The 18,973-nt window shown below is 40.5% G+C and overlaps 1 protein-coding gene across 1 annotated transcript; it reads left to right on the top strand.

The window, feature by feature from the left end:
* The first annotated feature begins 7,372 nt into the window (after positions 1-7,372).
* Positions 7,373-16,858, top strand: LOC105387792 (interleukin enhancer-binding factor 2 homolog). Its single transcript, XM_048629976.1, has 9 exons — positions 7,373-7,785; positions 11,760-11,888; positions 12,246-12,377; positions 12,701-12,856; positions 13,153-13,245; positions 13,831-13,973; positions 14,844-14,984; positions 15,893-16,150; positions 16,720-16,858. Exons 1-8 carry the CDS (start codon positions 7,615-7,617, stop codon positions 16,080-16,082), a joined length of 1,155 nt encoding a protein of 384 aa, XP_048485933.1. The 5' UTR covers positions 7,373-7,614; the 3' UTR covers positions 16,083-16,150; positions 16,720-16,858.
* The last annotated feature ends 2,115 nt before the right edge of the window (positions 16,859-18,973 follow it).

The following is an 18,973-nucleotide window of genomic DNA, read 5'->3' as shown; positions in this document are numbered from 1 at the left end:
ATTGCGAAAAAGAGACGCTTAGCTACATTAAGCGTAAGAAAGAAACGTTAAGCTGTAAATGTTTTTTGTCCTTTTTGCTGTGGCGCCTGTTTACGTCAGTTCTCTTTGCCAAACAATGAAACAAATGAAAAATCTTTGCCAAACAAAGGCTGACAGTTACAACAAAATTTTCTAAATGCTATTTATTTTTGATTTGCTAGTGATTTGTGGGTGTTTATTAAGTTTATTAGACTATTATCATCACTTAACGAGTGTGTGACATGGGTGGGTGGATTTTGTTCTGTTGTATAGAGCATATTGAACGAAAACACGATGGAATGATGGATGAGATATATTTTCACATGTAAGTAGATACTATCAAGTTTAACAAGCTTACATTCATCATAGTACTATCTATTGGCTCGATTTTAATATAAAACGATACTAATTTTAATACTGTAAGGTCTTTTAGTATCAGTTTTAAGTAAAAATTACGAGGTACCATATCATAACAAATCACATGGTGTTGCAAGTTATTGAAAATTTATTTTACCCACAAATATTATAGTATGCAAAGAAAATACTAGAAATTGTAACGGACTCGGGTTGGGTTTACAAATGGGGCGCACGAATTTGGTTTTTGTGAAGATTGTATTTTGTAGAAGTCATTCTCCTCTTTCAAATGAGGTGCCTCTCATTGTGAGCAAACGTTCGTTTCGTTTTTTTCTTCTATGTGTGATTTCTTCTGTATAATATAGTTTATTGTATTGATACGAAATGCGTGTTTCCTTTAAAAAAAAAAACCATCACATATTTGGCCCCCGATTATAATGCTCATGCTCATCCATTTATCTCTGCTTCATAGGTTTCCGACAGAAAAAAAAATATCAAGAAAATGGATAGACATTACCGGTCGCACAAATTGGGAACCAAAGAAACATACAAAAATTGTGTTCGGCACATTTTGAAGAGGATTGTTTTGATTGGACGAAGACAATGAATCATACAATCCACTCACTTTGTGTATATTAAATAATTATCTTGAAATCAAATAAGTATGAGTAAAGTTTTTTTTCTTATATCGTCGGTTGACAGGAAATACTCACTAAGGCTGATTTTTCAATATTCAGATAAATGTTATCTGGGTAATACAAACATTGAGAAACATTGAGACGCAACAGCATCAAAATTATTTCCCAGCAAAACTTTTATCTGGCTATTGAAAAATTAGCCTTTAGTGTCTTTTTCCTATCAACCGACGATATACTCAAGTTTTGTTTTTGTTATTATGATAAGTTAAATTTCCCCATATTTAGGTTTAATTTTTTTGTCGGCAACATCTATGGTTTGAGTGAGAAAGAGAATAGTGCACACGGCGATTGCCAGTCTAGAGGTAGTAGGTCTATGATGTGAGATTGAGTAAACAGATTACTTTTTGGCATTCAATAAGCCCCAGGGATTAGAGAAAGCTGATGCTCACCAAAGAGGTTAAATAAAATACATTATAATATACAGAGCGGTGGTAGCTCAGTTGGGTAAGCGCCCGCTTCTCACGCAAGAGATGCGGGTTCGAATCCCGGCGCTGACCAATGAGTTATTTTAACTTAAGTACAATGTATACCATCGCTCTTACGGTGAAGGAAAACATCGTGAGGAAACCTGCATATCTAGATTTAGCACATCAAGATATGTGAACCCACCAACCCGCAGTGGACCAGCGTGGTGGGAAATGGTCCAAGCTTATTAAGGCAGTTTAGACCTCGGGGATATGCACAAAGGTTCCACTCGGGAGAGCCAGGTGCAGGTACTTACACCCCCACAGAGAATAGAATAGAATATAGACTGTTGCTAAAATTGACAATTTTACGTCGAATATATGTATAGGTACCTGACTACTTAAGCGTCCCTCTATCGGTATCGTACGTATATGACGATATAGACGACCGAATGGCGTAGTGGTTAGTGGCCCTGACTGCTATGCCGAAGGTCCCGGGTTCGATTCCCGGCTGGGGCAGATATTTGTTTAAAGACAGATATTTGTACTCGGGTCTTGGGTGTTGATATTTATATTTAGTATCTATCTATCTATGTATTTGTGTAGATATATCAGCTGTCCGACACCCATAACACAGGTTCTGCCTAGCTTGGGGTCGGATGGCCGTGTGTGAGATGTCCCCACATATTTATTTATTTATTATTTATTTATGACCAAACGAATTGTCATAAATGGATATAAAATACCTATGGAGAAACAGCGGTTTTAAATGTGGAAGAATAGAAAGAAGTACTTATGTCAGGATCGTGGCACGGGGAGATCCATAGTGTCTGCCTACCCCTCTGGGAGACAGGCGTGAGTAATGCAAGTATGTGTGAGAAGTAGTGAGAACACTGTATAGGTGTTGCAAAAAGGCTATCCTAAGCCGAACCCTACATGTGCAGCATGGTATATCTAAGCCCGAAACTGAAAACAAAATTTCACAATAAAATTCGCGAAAAGAAAAGTTATTTGCCATAGTAAAAGGTCATGTGACTAACATAGTTTGTACTAGCTGTTCCCGCGAGCTTCGCTTCGCCTTTAAAAGTTTTCCCGTGGGAAATCCGGGATAAAAACTAGCCTATCTCTTTCTCAGGGTCTAGACTACTCTAGAACATGTGTATACCAAATTTCATTCAAATCATTTTTCATTCAATTAGTTTTGGCGTGAAAGAGTAACAGACTGATAGACAGACATACACTGTTACTTTCGCATTTATAATATTACTTAGGATTAGGATTAGTTAAGATAACCCATCTTTTGAACATCCCCTCTATTGCAACTATATAAGTAGTCTCCTCTAGTGATTTTTCGAATACCTACTGCGGACAAAATTATGAAACAGATTTGATTGATGTCGAGCTCTAGTGTTTCTGTATAAATCGCGTTTTCACTGGCAAAAATTTCATTTTTCCATCATCATCATCACGACACATCACGTTCCCCACTGCTGGGGCACGGGTCTCCTTCCAATGAAGGAAGGGTATAGGCCTAGTCCACCACGCTGGCCTAGTGCGAGTTGGTGGACCCCAACACAAGCAAGCTTGTGCTGAGAGAGTTGTCGTGTAAGTGGGCAACCCGACTGTCGAAGGCCTCTGACTAGGCTTAACGACTGCTGCCGAAGCAGTAACCGGGACCCACGGCTTAACGTGCCGTCCGAAGCACGGAAGCGTCCAGAAAAGCACCACTTGAAATGAAAATTAAAAATGAAAAACGTTTATTTGCCATAAGTAGGTATACATTTTGGTTCCTGGCTCCCAAACTAGGATACCCTGTGCTATGGGTAGCCAGGCATCTTTCGTGTAAGTACTTAGGGTAAACTGTTAAAATGAGTATAAGTTTCATACAGGCTAAGTAAGTAGGTACATAACATTACGTAGTACATAACAGTAAGTAGGTACATATTCACCAACTAAACCAACTAAAAGCAAGTAAAAAATAACTGATTATCATAAAGTCTTAGCAAAATCGCACTCATTGATGTCAGGGCTTTATAGCTTGACCGTAAGTAGGTATATAACATGTTTGTCGCCAGCAGCTTCTTAGGTTTTACAAATTAATTTCATATTATATGTACTACATACTTAAATAAGTGCTTTAAAAAATAGGTAAGTAAGTTTAGTTTAATAAGTCAACAACAACTTGTCCCACAAGTTGGGTAGGTAGTGAAATATTTCAACATTGATACAAAAGAATGTTATTGTAATATTTATGTCTATTGAAGGAGGAATATCTTCTGCTGTATTCTCATTGCATTAAATCGGTCACTAATGTACTAATGTGTCTTTCAGTAGCAAGACAAGCACATTCAAAATACCTAAACGTGAAGCCAAGTATGCAAAGCACCCCGCCACTGAACGAGGCTGAAGGAATTCCTGAAAACTTACCGCGAGTGCCTCTTCACAACTTTTAAGTTGAAAATTTAAATCGGTTTTCAGATAAACTTTGCTGAAAATATACGATTAGACTGTAGAGCTTTAGAAGTGGGGTCTGGAGTGGGTTTGTCCTTACGTTTCTTTTGGTTTTTGTTTCCCGTTTAAGTATAAGTTACTCTATGGTCTTTGTTCAGTCCCCTTAGCATGAAGTTTCATCGTGAACGTGAAGTAAAATTACTCGATGAAATTTGTAGGTAAATTTTAGTTCTGCTACCGACCGCCAAAGGTTCATATTTTCATACAAAATTACTCGATTAATTCTACTTTACATTCACGATGACAATTTATGCTAAGGGGTCAGTAGGTCGCTTAGTTAGCTACCTACTTGTGACTGTTGAGTCTGCCCCAAATGGGGGTGAAATAAGGCGTCAAGAAGAAACATCATACAAATCTCCATCGCCCACTGTTGGGCGTAGTATAGGCGCCTCCAGCCGTTTGCCTGTGAAATAGTAATAAACTTCCATACATACTAACTTAACTACAAACTATCATATTTTATCCTACTAATATTATAAAGGCGAAAGTATTGTGTGTTTGTGTGTGTATTTTCGTTAATTCTTCACGTCAAAACGGCTGAACCAATTTTAATGAAATTAAGTATGGAGTTAGCTGACACCCTGGATTAACACATAAGTAGGCTACTATTAAAACTTTTTAAGTCGAAGCAAAGCTTGCGGGATCAACTAGTACCTATTAATTATTGGTAGATAATTACTTACAGTAGGGGGATAGATTGTCTTGGAACAAATTTACACGATTTAGCTACCTACAACACATTCACAATTGCAAAAATATAAGTAGGTAAGTACTTAACAAACATCGCAACGAGGGCAATTCTCCAACAAACACAATAATTTCTTTGAGAAAAAAACTTGGCGAAACATACAAATTTTTACAAAGAAAAATATAACTTCAGTAAAGTTTGCGACTTGTCCCCGACACGAGTTTCAAGATTTATATAAATAATATTGGGTTCCGTTGTTTTATTTAGGTAGGTAGGTAACTAAAAAACCTACCTATTAGCCTACGATCTAAAAATAAAGATCTTACACTTTGCTTTGATGTATGTGTCCGTACTCCGTAGATACTTTTTATGGTTCCATCCTTTTTTCTACATTCTGAAATAGTGTGACATAGTGTAAGGATTCTGAAATATTCTGTAATAGTTGTATAACCTACTCGTACACCTAGGTACTTCAAAAAAAAATATGATCGTAATTATTTTTTAAACTACCGTCCGTTTGGAAAAGAGACGTTTGTCTTTGGTAAACTATCAACGAATTATGCGTTAAATCTTTTTACACTACTTATTTTATTTTTAGCCCACAAACCGCACAAGCTAACACAGAAGAGGTATATTTGTGTTTTTGAGCGACGGGTCCACGTTTTATCTTATTACTGGAGGGTTGCCTATGAAATCAGGTCGACAAAACGTGTAGAGAGCTATACAGAGCTGTTCTAAAATTTAATATTTTCCGAGTTGTTTGAATCAAACTTCTATTGCAGACAGCCTGACACGTCGGCTAAACAAATGTGAGCATTATAGCAACCATAAAATAGATAGATAAATTATTTATTTGTTCCACTTAAACATAACACATAAGTACTTACAACAAATGAGATAGGTGCAGTTAAATTAAGAGGCGAAATGTGTGTGTTGAAGCAGACCAAAAGGGAAGCATCTCAGCGCATATGTTTGCCCATTTACCTCCAAATACAGTAAAGTTAGCAGCAAGTAAATACAAAATATCACTTACCGAAGCACTCAAAGTTACAACTACCGGATCCACATGTTCTGATCATGATTAATATCATCATACTTCGCCCCACACCAAGGGTCGCTGGAACTTCCGATACTGCTTCGCACTATCTCAATTTGATGATGATGGAAAAAAAACACTTAAAATTGAAATTTCGTTCTACCCACAACTCGCCAATAACTAATTTATAAATGAAAGCTCGTCTACACTTTCAATAGGAGGCTATACTTTGTAAAAGAAAAGAATGAGTCCTATTATTATAAAACTAGTCCTATATGCAATCGCCATACTTCTTGACAAATGCTGCTAACAGCTCCATAAAATCCGCGAGCGGAAAAATAGCAACAGAGAAATGGCTCCACCCAATGGGAGATTTTCCAGTAGTTCCAAAATCGACCAATAGATGGCATTCGGCCTGTCGTTTTTAGTAGTGAGCTACATTCTTCTGAGGAAACGGAGATGACAAATGTCACAGACCTACTACAAAACAAATGTTATGTCATTCGGTTTCTCTTGTAGCTACGCGAATGTCTCCGGTGCTGTGTTTTGTGATAATTTCGACGACTCTGGCTATTCTTTTGGACTTTTGTGACTTCTATACCCGACCGACCTTTGCACTCCCCCTGGACCCTTGCTTGCCATTACGATTTACCCCTGCCTGTACTCCGGACCTTGAAACAATCATGGGAAAAGACTATGGATCATGGTCAACTGTACGCCTGAAGGACGAGCTGCGAAAACGCAAAGCAAAACTTTCTGGAAAGAAAGCAGTGCTTGTCCAGAGGTACGTAAATCATTTGTATTTGGCAATATTTGCCTAATAGGCAACTTGTAGGCAAACTATTTAATCATAGTATTATTCTGTGGAATAAACATGGATTTTTGTATTGGCTGAAAGGACTCGAATCCATGCCGGCTATAAAAAAATATGCAGTCATGTTCAGTATGAAGATTTACTAGCGCCATCTATTGTCGGGTTTTGTCTATGGACGTTGTCTATGGTTGAAAACCTCCCATTATGAGTTTTGTGCGGCGCGGCGGAGCGGGGGCGGCCGTTCAGTCAGTCAGGTCGTCTATTGGTGGCTAACCCTCAGCCCGTCTAATAGAGGTTTTGAGAGGATTTTCGAAGGCAACAAATAGGCAGTGAAATATTTCTCTCTGATTTTCTTCGTAGAATGTATACTAATAAGGTGCCAAAAAATTGTAGGTTGGTACCTAACTAAGTTACCTATTCATTTTGATAACAATACACAAATCATGCACTTATTGTTTACTTTGATAAGATGTCGGTCATAGGTACCTACATAGGTACTTTAACTTTCCTTGATTCATGTAAGTACACTTGTCTTGATGGTAATAAAATATTTTATTTGATTTCGATCGTAGGTAGGGAGGGACACCAAGGCATTAGCAGGGGTTAATGCCTAGGGCGTATTAGAAGAGTACCTACTTATTGTTCCTTGCTAGGGACAAGGACCTACAGTTCGCTCAGAATGTAGCTCATCCAACAAAAAGAGCTCAGCAAGTCAGCACAAGGACTTCAAAGTCCTTGGCTCATCTTCAACTTCGCATTCTGGTTATTATTCTGGGATTTCAACAATACACACAGAGTATTATTGTAATTAAAATATTTTTAAATCTGGCAACACTAATGTCCTGTCCAATTCTAACCTTCAAATCAATCGATGAAAAATCGCGTCTCTTTTTGTCTTGTTGTTTGCTAATTTTGTTGAAAACACACACGAAAACCTCAATTTCACCTCAAAACAACTTCAAAGTCTATCTCTGAACCCATCAGCGTTAACCGCCAGTTCGGCAAACGCACCAGACTGCCGAACTTCACTTGTTTTCACTTCGCAAGTTTGTTCCGGTGAAGTGTTTTGTTGTTAGTTTGTGATTGAAGCCATGGTTAGAGGCACGGGTCGCGGCGGGCGCGGCATGGCGGGCCGCGGCGGCATGGGCCGGCCCCCCTTCAACCGGCCGCGCGTGATGCTGCGGCCCCCGTTCGACATGGTGCTCGCGGAGCCGGCCTTCCCGCGCTGCAAGCCCGCGCCTGATGACTCCGCTCTCACACAGGTTCGTACGTTGTTTGTCGTGATGGAGGCTACTAACTGTCGTGTTTTTGAGAGGATCATGTCCTATTGTGTTATTGATTCAATAACAACCTAGACATGCAAAACCAGGACATCGACGGTGGAAAGGCAGAATGTTTGAAGCGCCATGACTTAAAATGTTCACTAGAGCGATTTAAAGTTTGAAATTTTCGAAAAAAAATCATATCTCTGTAATTATTCTAGCTATGGCATTAAAAATTGAAATACGTAAAATTGAATTAGTTTTCTATGTAATTCTGTATATAAAATGAATGTACATATTCTATTTACTGTAATAAGGGACATAAGACATAGGCATCTGAAATCTCAGTCAGGTAAAATTGGCACGGCCGTACCATCCTTTTCTCGAAGCATTATGTTATTATAAACTTTATTAACATATTGTTCACCGCGAAATCACTTTGAGATTGAGATCCAAGTGATCAGGTTTACTTATTCATCAGTCTCTATGCCACCATTCTGTCACCGCCTTTGTCCACCTTCCGTCTTGCCTTCGAGCCAAGTGTCCTGCTGACTCCTATTTCAGTTCAGTGACCTGCATACCGACGTCGAAGACTTTTGTCTTTTGGCGAATTACCACGCTGGGAATACGGTCTGTAAGCAAAATGCTTTTAACATGCTCCATAGTTCTCTGGGCAACTCTGATTCGGTGCACAGTTTCCTTGGTCAGCGTCCATGTATCGGCACATATGTTAGTGTGGGCAAGACACATTAGCAATTATCAATTCATAAGCAGCGTCGCTCGCTTTAAACTATCTGTCAGATTCATACAAGATACGCTAGATTTGATAAGCAAGCGACGATGCTTTAGGATTGTTAATGGCTAATGTTTAGTGGTGGTAACCCCAAAGGACTATCACAATGTGAGTTAGGTCTCACCCGACAGCCGGACCGAGAACCAAATCGACAGACGATTTTTCGAAAATGGAGACACTTCTGGATGTTAGGAATAAGAGGGTTGCTGGTGTCAATAGTGATCACCACTAAGTCGATGGAAAAATCTGCTTGAAGATGGTGGGAGTTTAGGAGCAGGCCACAAGATCTGCCAAAGGTGTCGTGTAAATAAGCTGCAGGACCCACAAGTTAGAAGATAACTTAGTATCTAGATCGACAACAAATACCATCTACTAAGCCTGGACGAGGTCTCATTCAAAGATCAAAGGTCTGGCATCAAAGACGTGTTGTTAAAAATTTGCGAAGAAATAATAAGGCACAAGGAACACTTAAAGAATGAATGGTATGTCTAAAGAAACATGGGATATGATCAACCATCAAGGAAGACTTAACGTCGAACTAGACGACCATTCCAAAGAAGCACTTGCGTACGAGTATTTTCTTTGTGAACTTAATAATATCAAACGTAATTTATAAAAGGACAAACGCTGCTAGGGGTGACTCATGTCCAGAAATGAGACCACAACCATCGGCTGCCATAAGAAACATGAAAGATCTATACAAAGCATCTTGAAGAACATTGCAACAAAACCCAGGATATCTGCTTGTTACTATGGATGATTGACTTTCAAGATGGTATGGCCACATTGCCAAAGTTTTTAATGATCCTAACCACCACCTGAGGAGTTGGATGCAGATGCAAATATACCAGGAGCATCTTGTATCTTGATGCATAATCGTAATCATTATGATTAATAAAATCGGCAGGTCGCTAAGGCTAGTCAGAGGCCTTCGGGCGGCTGCGGCTTGAAAACGTCTGACAGTTGGGTTGCCCACTTACTCGACAACTCTCTCAGCACAAGATTGCTTGTGTTGGGGCCCACCAACCCGCGCTAGGCCAGCGTAGTAGACTAGGCCTAAACCATTCCTTCATTGGAAGGAGACCCTTGCCCCAGCAGTGGGGACGTAATGGGTCGTGATGATGATTAATGATGAGATTTATGACTATCCTGCACCTTGACAGAAATTTAAATATCCAACCCTCAAATAAGACGAATTGATACGGACCATACGATCGCTGAAGAGTGGCAAAGTACCAGGGAACGATGGATTTCCTACGGAGGCATAAAAAGCAGGATAGATGCAATATACCAGATATTGCACTCTTCAGCGATGGAGGATGATGAAGTGAAGTTAGAGTAAAAGTTAATTTAATTCATGTCCAACTTTTTCCTATAAGGATTGCTTTTCGTTAAAATACTTTATTCTGAAAATTATGGGATACAAACAGGTCGTGGTACTCGTGGTCACTCACTTAAAACGTGGTCTTCTATTTCGTATAATTACCTAACCATTATCAAAATCGGTTAAGTTGATCCAGAGTTTTGCGCTTGGGAACACATTTTCGGTTAGATTTTTATATAGATAAGAAATCCTGTTTCTGACTAGATTTCGATATAGGTAAATTATTTAAGAATAACTTTATTTTTGATGTATAATTTTTTTATTTTGTATAAAAAGTAACGTGATGTTAATACATTAAAAATATTTTACATTAAGAACCATATTGTCATAGAAAAAATATTTTATAAAAAAATAAATATTTGGTTGGATCCTTTTAGAGAAACGTTAAAATTCCCTACTTGCATAGAAACAGCAATTTAGGAGAAGCAAGTGTATATTTTTATAAATAACTCAATAAATATTAATTATAGCAACACTATTATTAGAACCGTAATATAATAGATATTATAATTTAATGTAGTTCTCTGGTGATAACATAAAAAAATATTTATAAATAGTTTTATACTGGCAAACGAATCTGAGTTTGTACCTACGTAATTACGCTGCGCACGCGGCGCCAACTGTCGCATAGACGCATGTCCTCTCCGAATGAACGTCCCGGCGGGGTACTGAAGCGACACCTTTCCAACCGGTCCTATTTATATATTGGCGTTTTCACGCAATATCCTTCTGGATATAATAATAATATAACAGCTTAAACACCATAAACCGCTTCATTGTGATTCTTTTGAATTGTTTTATATCACTTATATCAATTATCTACAAATCGCAAAAAACCGCTTAAGTGCCAATTGTACCATTATACAGATTTAGGTAAAGTTGTATTAACCGCCAATCGCCGCGAGTAAGACTGACCGGTAAAATGGTTTAAGTGCCAGTGAGGCTTAAATCACAATTACGTAAAATATATTAAGTGCTTTTATGTTATATTTGACAGGAAGGCATTTAGTTTTATATCCATTATGTTTCATTTCGCAATCAGGTAGGTCGCTTAAGTAACTAATGATACAAATTCACATTCATTCAAAATGAATTAAGTCACAGTGTTTTACTGTTTTAGTAAGGGTAAAATGTTTTATATAACTTTATTATTGATCATGTATGTTTGAACATACAAATGAGTAAAAAAGTGGCTCTTAATACATGAAAAAAGTATTAAGATTTCCAAAATCACCGATGTCTTAAGCGCCAAAAAAGTGCTCAGATCGAAACGAAACCCGCACCATTCGAAAGAGAAAAATCAGGCGATTCCAACGGTGTATATAACTCATATTCGCCAAAAGTGGCGGATAAAACATTCTGCCTTTCCACCGTCGACATGATCTCATCTCAAGGTATCAATAATATTGACAGGACATGATCTCATCTCAAGGTATCAATATTATTGATACCTTGAGATGAGATCGTCGAGATAGTTGTCTTAGCTTGTTGGAGATAACTTGCCCCCAAGATGACCCAATAAACCAAACATTAAGGTACCTAGATTTGCCGGGATGTCAGCCAGTCAAATAAGTTGCAGTGTCCGACTGTCCAGAGGAGGCTCTTTTATTTTTAACTTCTGTCAATAACATTCACTGGTTGGAGTGAACATTAAAAGGCATTCAGCTATTGCTACAGTTGTTAAGAGACCTTAAGCATGCAAACATACTGCATCTTGTAAGATCAAACATTGAAATGGTCTTGAACTCGAATAAAAAGAGATAGTTTTACTTACAATACTATTTTACATAATTCCAGGCACTCCTGAAGCGGCATGCGGAGCTGTGTCCCTCGCCGGCGGAGCAGGCGGCCGTGCTGTCCCTCGTCACGAAGGTGCAGACCGTGCTGGACAACCTGGTGGTTGCTCCCGGGGACTTTGCTGCTTGTGTATGTAACTGTTTGAGTTTTTACTATAAAATACAGTGCTGTTTGTTGAATTTCATGATCAAACATGGCCTGTTTTGGGATTTTGTTCCTGTGAAGGGGTCTAAGGGCATATAAATCTTAAAATACTAGTCAGTAATTCCTAAAAATAATACTATGAATCTTAAACACTCACACATACTAAGGATGGATGAGAAGCACAAGTTCTTGCTCATGGAAGATATACACTGAAGAATTCCATCCCCACCCACATTTACTATTATTGTTTTATGTCCACCTATTAGTATTGTGCATATACATACACCAAATGAAATTGCCACAATGGTTGCTAGTAAAGTCATATTCCCATCCTTCTTGCAGCAACTGGAGGAGGTCCGCCAGGTGGGCTCGTACAAGAAGGGCACGATGATGGCCGGCAAGAACGAGGCGGACATCGTGGTCATCCTCAAGACACTGCCCACCAAGGAGGCTGTCGAGGGACTCAGTAACAAGGTAAGCTTATGTCAGTCTTTTGAGACTTATCAGCTACCGTAGCACTACAGAACTTTAGCTAATAACAATCCATAAGCAGTGTTGCTTGCCTGTCAAACATCTGTCTGATGAACATGTTATGTCAGATTCGATAAGGGAGAGATGCTCACGCTGCTGGTTGGTGGTGGTAGCCCCATAATAGCTGCTTTACTACCATCACTGCTGTGGCAGGCGACAGGCAAGCAACAGTAACCATTGCCGTATTGGCTTGGAGGATGTCCTCCTCATCACATTATACAGACAACAGATAAAAATACTTCATCAAACCTCCCCCCAATCCACAGGTGAACGAGGAGCTAAACAAGCTGATGTCTTCAGAAGGCCTGGGAGCCGTGACCACGGCGCCGCACGCGCGCGGATGCACGGTGCGCGGCGCGGCCGCCTCCGTGCGGCTGCTGCTGACCACGCTGCATCAGAATTTGAGGAAGCTGGAGCCAGAGGTAGTGTGGAGCAGTTGTTAGGGAACAGGATTAGTAGTTAGTAGAAAGTCAAGGTAGTTGAATGGAAAAGTTTTATCCATGATATAATTAAAAAATCTGTGACCTATAAATTGTAAAGCACTTTCGGTCGACACTGCCTAGCCCTTTTTCTTAAAAAGGAAAAGAAAAGAGACACAAAACATGAGTAACTGCAGGTTTTCAGCTAAAACTTTCTAATAATCTTTTTTAGACTGTAAAAAATTCCAGTGAAGTGACTCATTCTCAGCCCACTTACTTAACATAAATGACGATTGCAGGTGCACCTGGACTACAAGCTGATCAGCGGGCACCTGGCCGCCATCCGCCACTCGCGCTGGTTCGAGGAGAACGCGCACCACTCCTCCATCAAGGTACCAACTAAAGTCTGTTTTTTAATAGAATAGAATATACCTTATTGGTCACCACAAATATTAAAACATACAAAGAATACTTATAAACTAGAAACAATGAATAATAGGCGGCCTTATCGCTAAGAGTGATCTCTTACAGATATTAAAATGTCCCGCGATGAAACGACGTATCGTTCGATTGGCGGACAATCGACTTTTGATGGACCGTTCCGAATCTGCCAATTTAGTATCTGAGATTAAAACACAGACCATAGTCTCATGAACAAAGTGGAGCTTTACTAGTGACCTACCCGATGGGAGCTTCTAAAGAGGATAAGAGTCAGACAATGCCGTGCAACCCGTATAAATGCTTTGCAATGTGCATAAGATATGATACAAATATTGTTTGGTCGGTATTTTAAATAAAAAATAAAGAAAAGCCAAAAATACGTTTATGTTAATTTCTCCATACCCTAAATTCGGGTCTAAATAAAATCGAGATTACCATACCATAAAAACTACCCTACTTTATACTAATATTTACCAGGTAAGAAGTAACAACGTCTCTGCAAACAACACTTAAAATCCTTCAAACCTATGTTCCAGGTGTTGATCCGCCTCCTACGCGACATGTGCGCCCGTCACTCCGGCCTCGCGGCGCTCACGCCGTGGATGTGCGACCTGCTGGCGCACCACTGCATCATGAGCAACCCGCAGAGGCAGGCGCTGCCCATCAACCTGGCCTTCCGGTGAGTGGAGATAGGACTAGAGAGGAGATAGGAGCAGTGAGAATGTGAGGAAGCCATTAGGACAGGTAACTGGGCTCCAGTGAGTGGAGAGGACATATGCATCTAAAGGACATGAGCAAGTGGAGAAGAAAGGTGATGACCAGCTAACTGCTGTTCCGGTTAGTAGAGTTAGGAGCGGGGAGGATATTGGGTCCGACGGATGGCATATGGGACGTGAGCAAGCCGTAGAGGACGTTGAACAGTTATCTGGGCTCCCGGTGAGTGGGCAGTAGGAGAGAGACACTCGGGGCTGGCGGCGCTCACGCCGTGGATGTGCGACCTGCTGGCGCACCACTGCATCATGAGCAACCCGCAGAGACAGGCGCTGCCCATCAACCTGGCCTTCCGGTGAGTGGAGATAGGACTGGCCCTCCCAGTAGAGCTATATAGGAACAGTGAGGCCATGAGCAAGCCGTTGGTACTGGTGTTGAACAGCTATCTGGCCTTTTATGAAATGAGCAAGCAGAGAAGAGAGGCGATGACCAGCTACCAGGCTTAGCGGTGAGTGGAGATAAGAGTTGGAAAGGTATATAAGGCCAGTGAGAACATGAAAAGCAAAGGACACTGAACTCTTAATGCAGTTAAATGGTTGGATGCGGTTGAATGTTATTTTTGAGTCGAGAATATAAGAGGTTGGTACGAAATGGACATCACATACTTGTTCAGAGCAGCAGTCTATCTGCGCTACCATGATCGCTCTCGCTGCGTTGTGACAGTGATCCACTGCTAGAGGAGGAAGCTAAACGACCCAGTGTTGCTGCTACGCTCTTGCTCTAATGGGGCCTTGCTCTAACAGTATATCTACTAACATGCATTATTTCCCGTCCACAGTCGCGCTCTCTCCCTGCTAGCCGGCGGTCTGTTCCTCCCCGGGTGCGCGGGGCTGGCGGACCCGTGCGAGCCGGCGCCCGCGCGCGCGCACACCGCGCTGCCGCTGCCCGCGCAGGACAACGCCGCCGCTGCTGCTCAGACGTATGTATACTCACTACAACATACATAATATACAGTCAACTGCATAAGTAGCTTTACACTTGCGTCACATGTTCTGTTAGCTTGTCCACCTACTACAGAAACAAGATTATCTATTCTTGGACCAACAGAGCGCCTACCTCAGCTATTGCAACACCCAGGCTTGCTACTCCAGTTTACTCGGGAGCTAGGCTGGCTGAGCTGAAATCAAGGGGATATGTACAAAGGTTCCACTCGAGAGAGCCACGTACAGGAACTTCACCCCCTACCAGAATAGAATAGAGAATGCAATAGAATTACGTTACCGTACTTATATTCCAAAGAACTCATTGACTCATCTAAATAATTCTAATCTAATATTCAGAAAAAAGCTGGGGTTTAGGAAATGAACGTTACCGCATACGGTACGGGTTGTTACAAAGAGGGTACAGAACACTCTAAGTCACTGCCTTTCGGCTTACTACACCGCAACACATTGTATTTTAACCGGCTCGAAGGACCACTTTTAAGCTACGGTGCGTACAGTAAGATTTATAAGTGCGTACAGTAAGATTTATAAATACAGGCAAGATTTTAGTTAGACCAAAAAAACAAGTATTATCTGAACTAGCCTATTTTCATCACAAAACAAACCCAAAAAGCAATCCTTCTTTAAGCACCCTGTATAACCTCGCTCCCCTTCGTTTTTAAGAACTAGCCTATTTTCAGCAGAAAACGAATCCAGAAATCGACTCTTCTCTTAGCAAGAGTAGTTTGTAAAAATTGACGTTCATCAGAAAAAAATGTAACGATGAATAAAAATATTTGACTTTGAAACCCCCTGTAACCCTCCTTCTCCCCACTTAGGCCCAAAGAACAACTCTTCTATAAGCTACAACCTGTATAACCATCCCCCTCCTCTCCCCCCGCAGTCTCCTCCGCGTAGTGTCACGCGGCGGGCACCGCTACGTGCTCGGCCTGCAACCCTTCGAGGGCGGCAAGGACATCAGCGCGGAGATCACCGTGTGGGACGGCGTGGTGGTGTCCCCGCTGGCGCCCGCCTACCAGCCCGCCGAGCCCATGGACACTGACGACAAAGGTACCCCACTCAGCACGAGATGACGGCGTGGTGGTGTCCCCGCTGGCGCCCGCCTACCAGCCCGCCGAGCCCATGGACACTGACGACAAAGGTACCCCGCTCAGCACGAGATGACGGCGTGGTGGTGTCCCCGCTGGCGCCCGCCTACCTGCCCGTAGAGCCCATGGACACCGACGACAAAGGTAACTCACTCAGCACGAGAGAAGCTAACGGCACGGGTCTGTTATCGACGTCGGTAAATTCGTTTAATGCGCGTATTACCGATATCGCCGTGTATAATGGCGAATCGCGGTATGCTGACGCATAGCTTTTGTGTCGTCTTGATGTGCGCGTGTTGCGCCCTTTAGATTGTGGGGACATACCTAGAAGGGGTAGCACGGGGTGCATTTAAGACGTGACAAAAGTTACTCTTGAGGTCGCGCGATGTGAGTGAGCGCAATGCACAACTTTTGTCACGTCTTAATTGCGCCCCGTGCTGGCTCGCCCAGATAAACATAAGCAATGGTTGAGAATTTGAGATTGCTTCTCAAAGGCCTGTATCAATTATTAGTTGATGATAATGACGATTATAAATCTATTATAATATATACAAAGAAAAATATTAGTTTTGGTGATTTTTTTTATATTAAAAACTAACCGTTGGCTTTTTTTTAATTTCAGACGAGGAAAATTCGCAAGACGGCGTCGCTGCTTAGAATATAAATATATTTAATACTTAGATATAAGGTTCACCAGACTTTGCGTACTACATAGTATTTACGATATGTAAGGACTTTCAAATAAAACTTTATAAAATCGCAATTTCGTTTGTTTTACTAGTATAACGCCTATGAATAAAGAAATAATATGGAAATGTCTACCCCCACATAAGTGGGAGTAGGAAAGAGTGCAAATATTATAATTATATGGGGACATCTAACACACGGCCATCCGACTCCAAAAAGGCAACTAGGCAGAGCCTGTAATATGGGTATGGGACAGCCGATATATTTACACAGATACATAGATACGCATCAACACCCATTGTTCCTATATCCATTTTGAATTACTTGGCAGTCTTATCATCCTAATCCTAATCCTAACTAATATTAAGCGAAAGTAACTGTGTCTGTCTGTCTGTCTGTCTGTATGTCTGTCTGTCTGTCTGTATGTCTGTCTGTCTGTCTGTCTGTCTGTCTGTTACTCTTTCACGCCAAAACTACTGAACGGATGTGAATGAAATTTGGTATACATAAGGTCTAGACCCTGAGAAAGAACATAGGCTACTTTTTATCCCGGAATTCCCACGGGAAAACTTTTTAAGTCGAAGCGAAGCGCGCGGGAACAGCTAGTTATAAATAATTCCAACATCCATAATGTTGCCTGGAAGAGATCGCTTTTAGCGATAAGGTTTCCATAGTGTTTTTTTTATTAAATCAATCAAGTAGTATTCTAATCACATAGGTACCTACCTAGTTAAAACGACAACTTACAGTTACAGAGTCGGTAGTGGCTGGATTAGGAAGGCCGAGGACAGAGTTTCGGAGCTCCTTGGGAGAGGCATATGTCCAGCAGTGGATGATTACCGTGCCCCAATGGTGCAATGTGTCGTCGTTGTCCCAAAAGATAGGTCATAAAAATATTATGACAGCGACGACGCAACGCATCAATGAGGCCTCTCCCTAAAACAGCAACCATCAGTGCTTTCAACGATCCGTGCTATCGGAGAAGCCATTTTTAAATGAAGCAACCGTCGCCGAACTGTGCTTTCGACGAACCCTGCTCGTGCTATCGGAGAAGAGTTATTCGGAGCTCAGATTAGCTATCCAGAATGCCGACCTAATCAAAAGGACACTTTTCAATATATGAAATCCTTAGAATAACGACATAATTGTATGTGTTTTATTTACTTCGTATGATTGGAATGGAACGTGCCGTTGCTGTGACTCGAGGCTGTTATTATTCTGAGGTAACAAACCTAGGCATCGATAAGTTACGGTATACAAACTTGTATATTGCAACTTTTTTACGGTGTACGGGATGTAAAACTCAAAGAAATTAGTTGCATCGCGGTTAAATGTACCTATATAATTTTCTCAAACGCATTTATTTATAAGGTCGTCAAAAAGGTGCAGGTATTTTCGTTCTCCAATAAGAGAGACCGTTATTATTCTGAGTTATCCACGTGACCATAGACTGGAATCGAAATGGCGTCATTAAAGTTCATAGTGTTGAGTAGTAAAGCTGTACAAATCATTATCGATATAATGAATTTGAATAAATCACATTCTGAAAATGGATATTATTCTAAAAAGTTCAATAAAAAAGTAAATAAACTATAATAAAATTGGTGGCGATATCAGAAGTGTGTCACACACAGTCGGTTCATTTCATATTCATAAATTTAAACTAACAATTATGCGATTCCCGTTTGTTAGTTACTCTCAGATTATGCGCTAGGATCAATCAGAAAACTCTGTTTTACAATGACGAATGAAATATATTAGGTAGGTACCTACTTCTTCTTCAATCGTGTAAATGCACTAAGCTAACTTCCTCCAGTGTTTTGCTACTCTTATTACGACATCATTGGTCTTCATCAGGTCTCCTTGACTGCAGGTAGGTACTTAATAATCATTATATAAAATCAAGCCTCTGTTCATGAAAAAATCTATCTTTACCTAAAATTGTTATAATCAGGCGTTATTTATGATAAAACACAGTAAGTTATTATTATAAACACGTAGTCATTATTATAAAAACCAAAGTCAAAGTATCAGTATCAATAAAAATAACAATAACATTTTATGTATATTATTGAGTATTAATTATTGTTATGGAAAGGTCGTATCAAAATGTAAAGTGTGTGCTGAAATATCGATACCTTTTGGAACTTTATAACTAAGAACATCACTATGTCATGCAAATTCGATTC

This window comes from Plutella xylostella, chromosome 24 (genome assembly GCF_932276165.1).
Source record: "Plutella xylostella chromosome 24, ilPluXylo3.1, whole genome shotgun sequence".
Classification (NCBI taxonomy): domain Eukaryota; kingdom Metazoa; phylum Arthropoda; class Insecta; order Lepidoptera; family Plutellidae; genus Plutella; species Plutella xylostella.
The sequence above is the reverse complement of the archived record's forward strand: the minus strand, read 5'-3'. Positions and strand labels throughout refer to the sequence as shown.

What these genes read in the sequence shown, in the direction of transcription:
- LOC105387792 (XM_048629976.1), top strand. Translation starts at nt 7,615, where the DNA reads ATGGTTAGAGGCACGGGTCGCGGCGGGCGCGGCATGGCGGGCCGCGGC. An exon ending in TCGAGGGACTCAGTAACAAG is followed by an intron (nt 12,378 to 12,700) that starts GTAAGCTTATGT and finishes CCCAATCCACAG; the next exon opens with GTGAACGAGGAGCTAAACAA. An exon ending in GCCGCCGCTGCTGCTCAGAC is followed by an intron (nt 14,985 to 15,892) that starts GTATGTATACTC and finishes CTCCCCCCGCAG; the next exon opens with TCTCCTCCGCGTAGTGTCAC.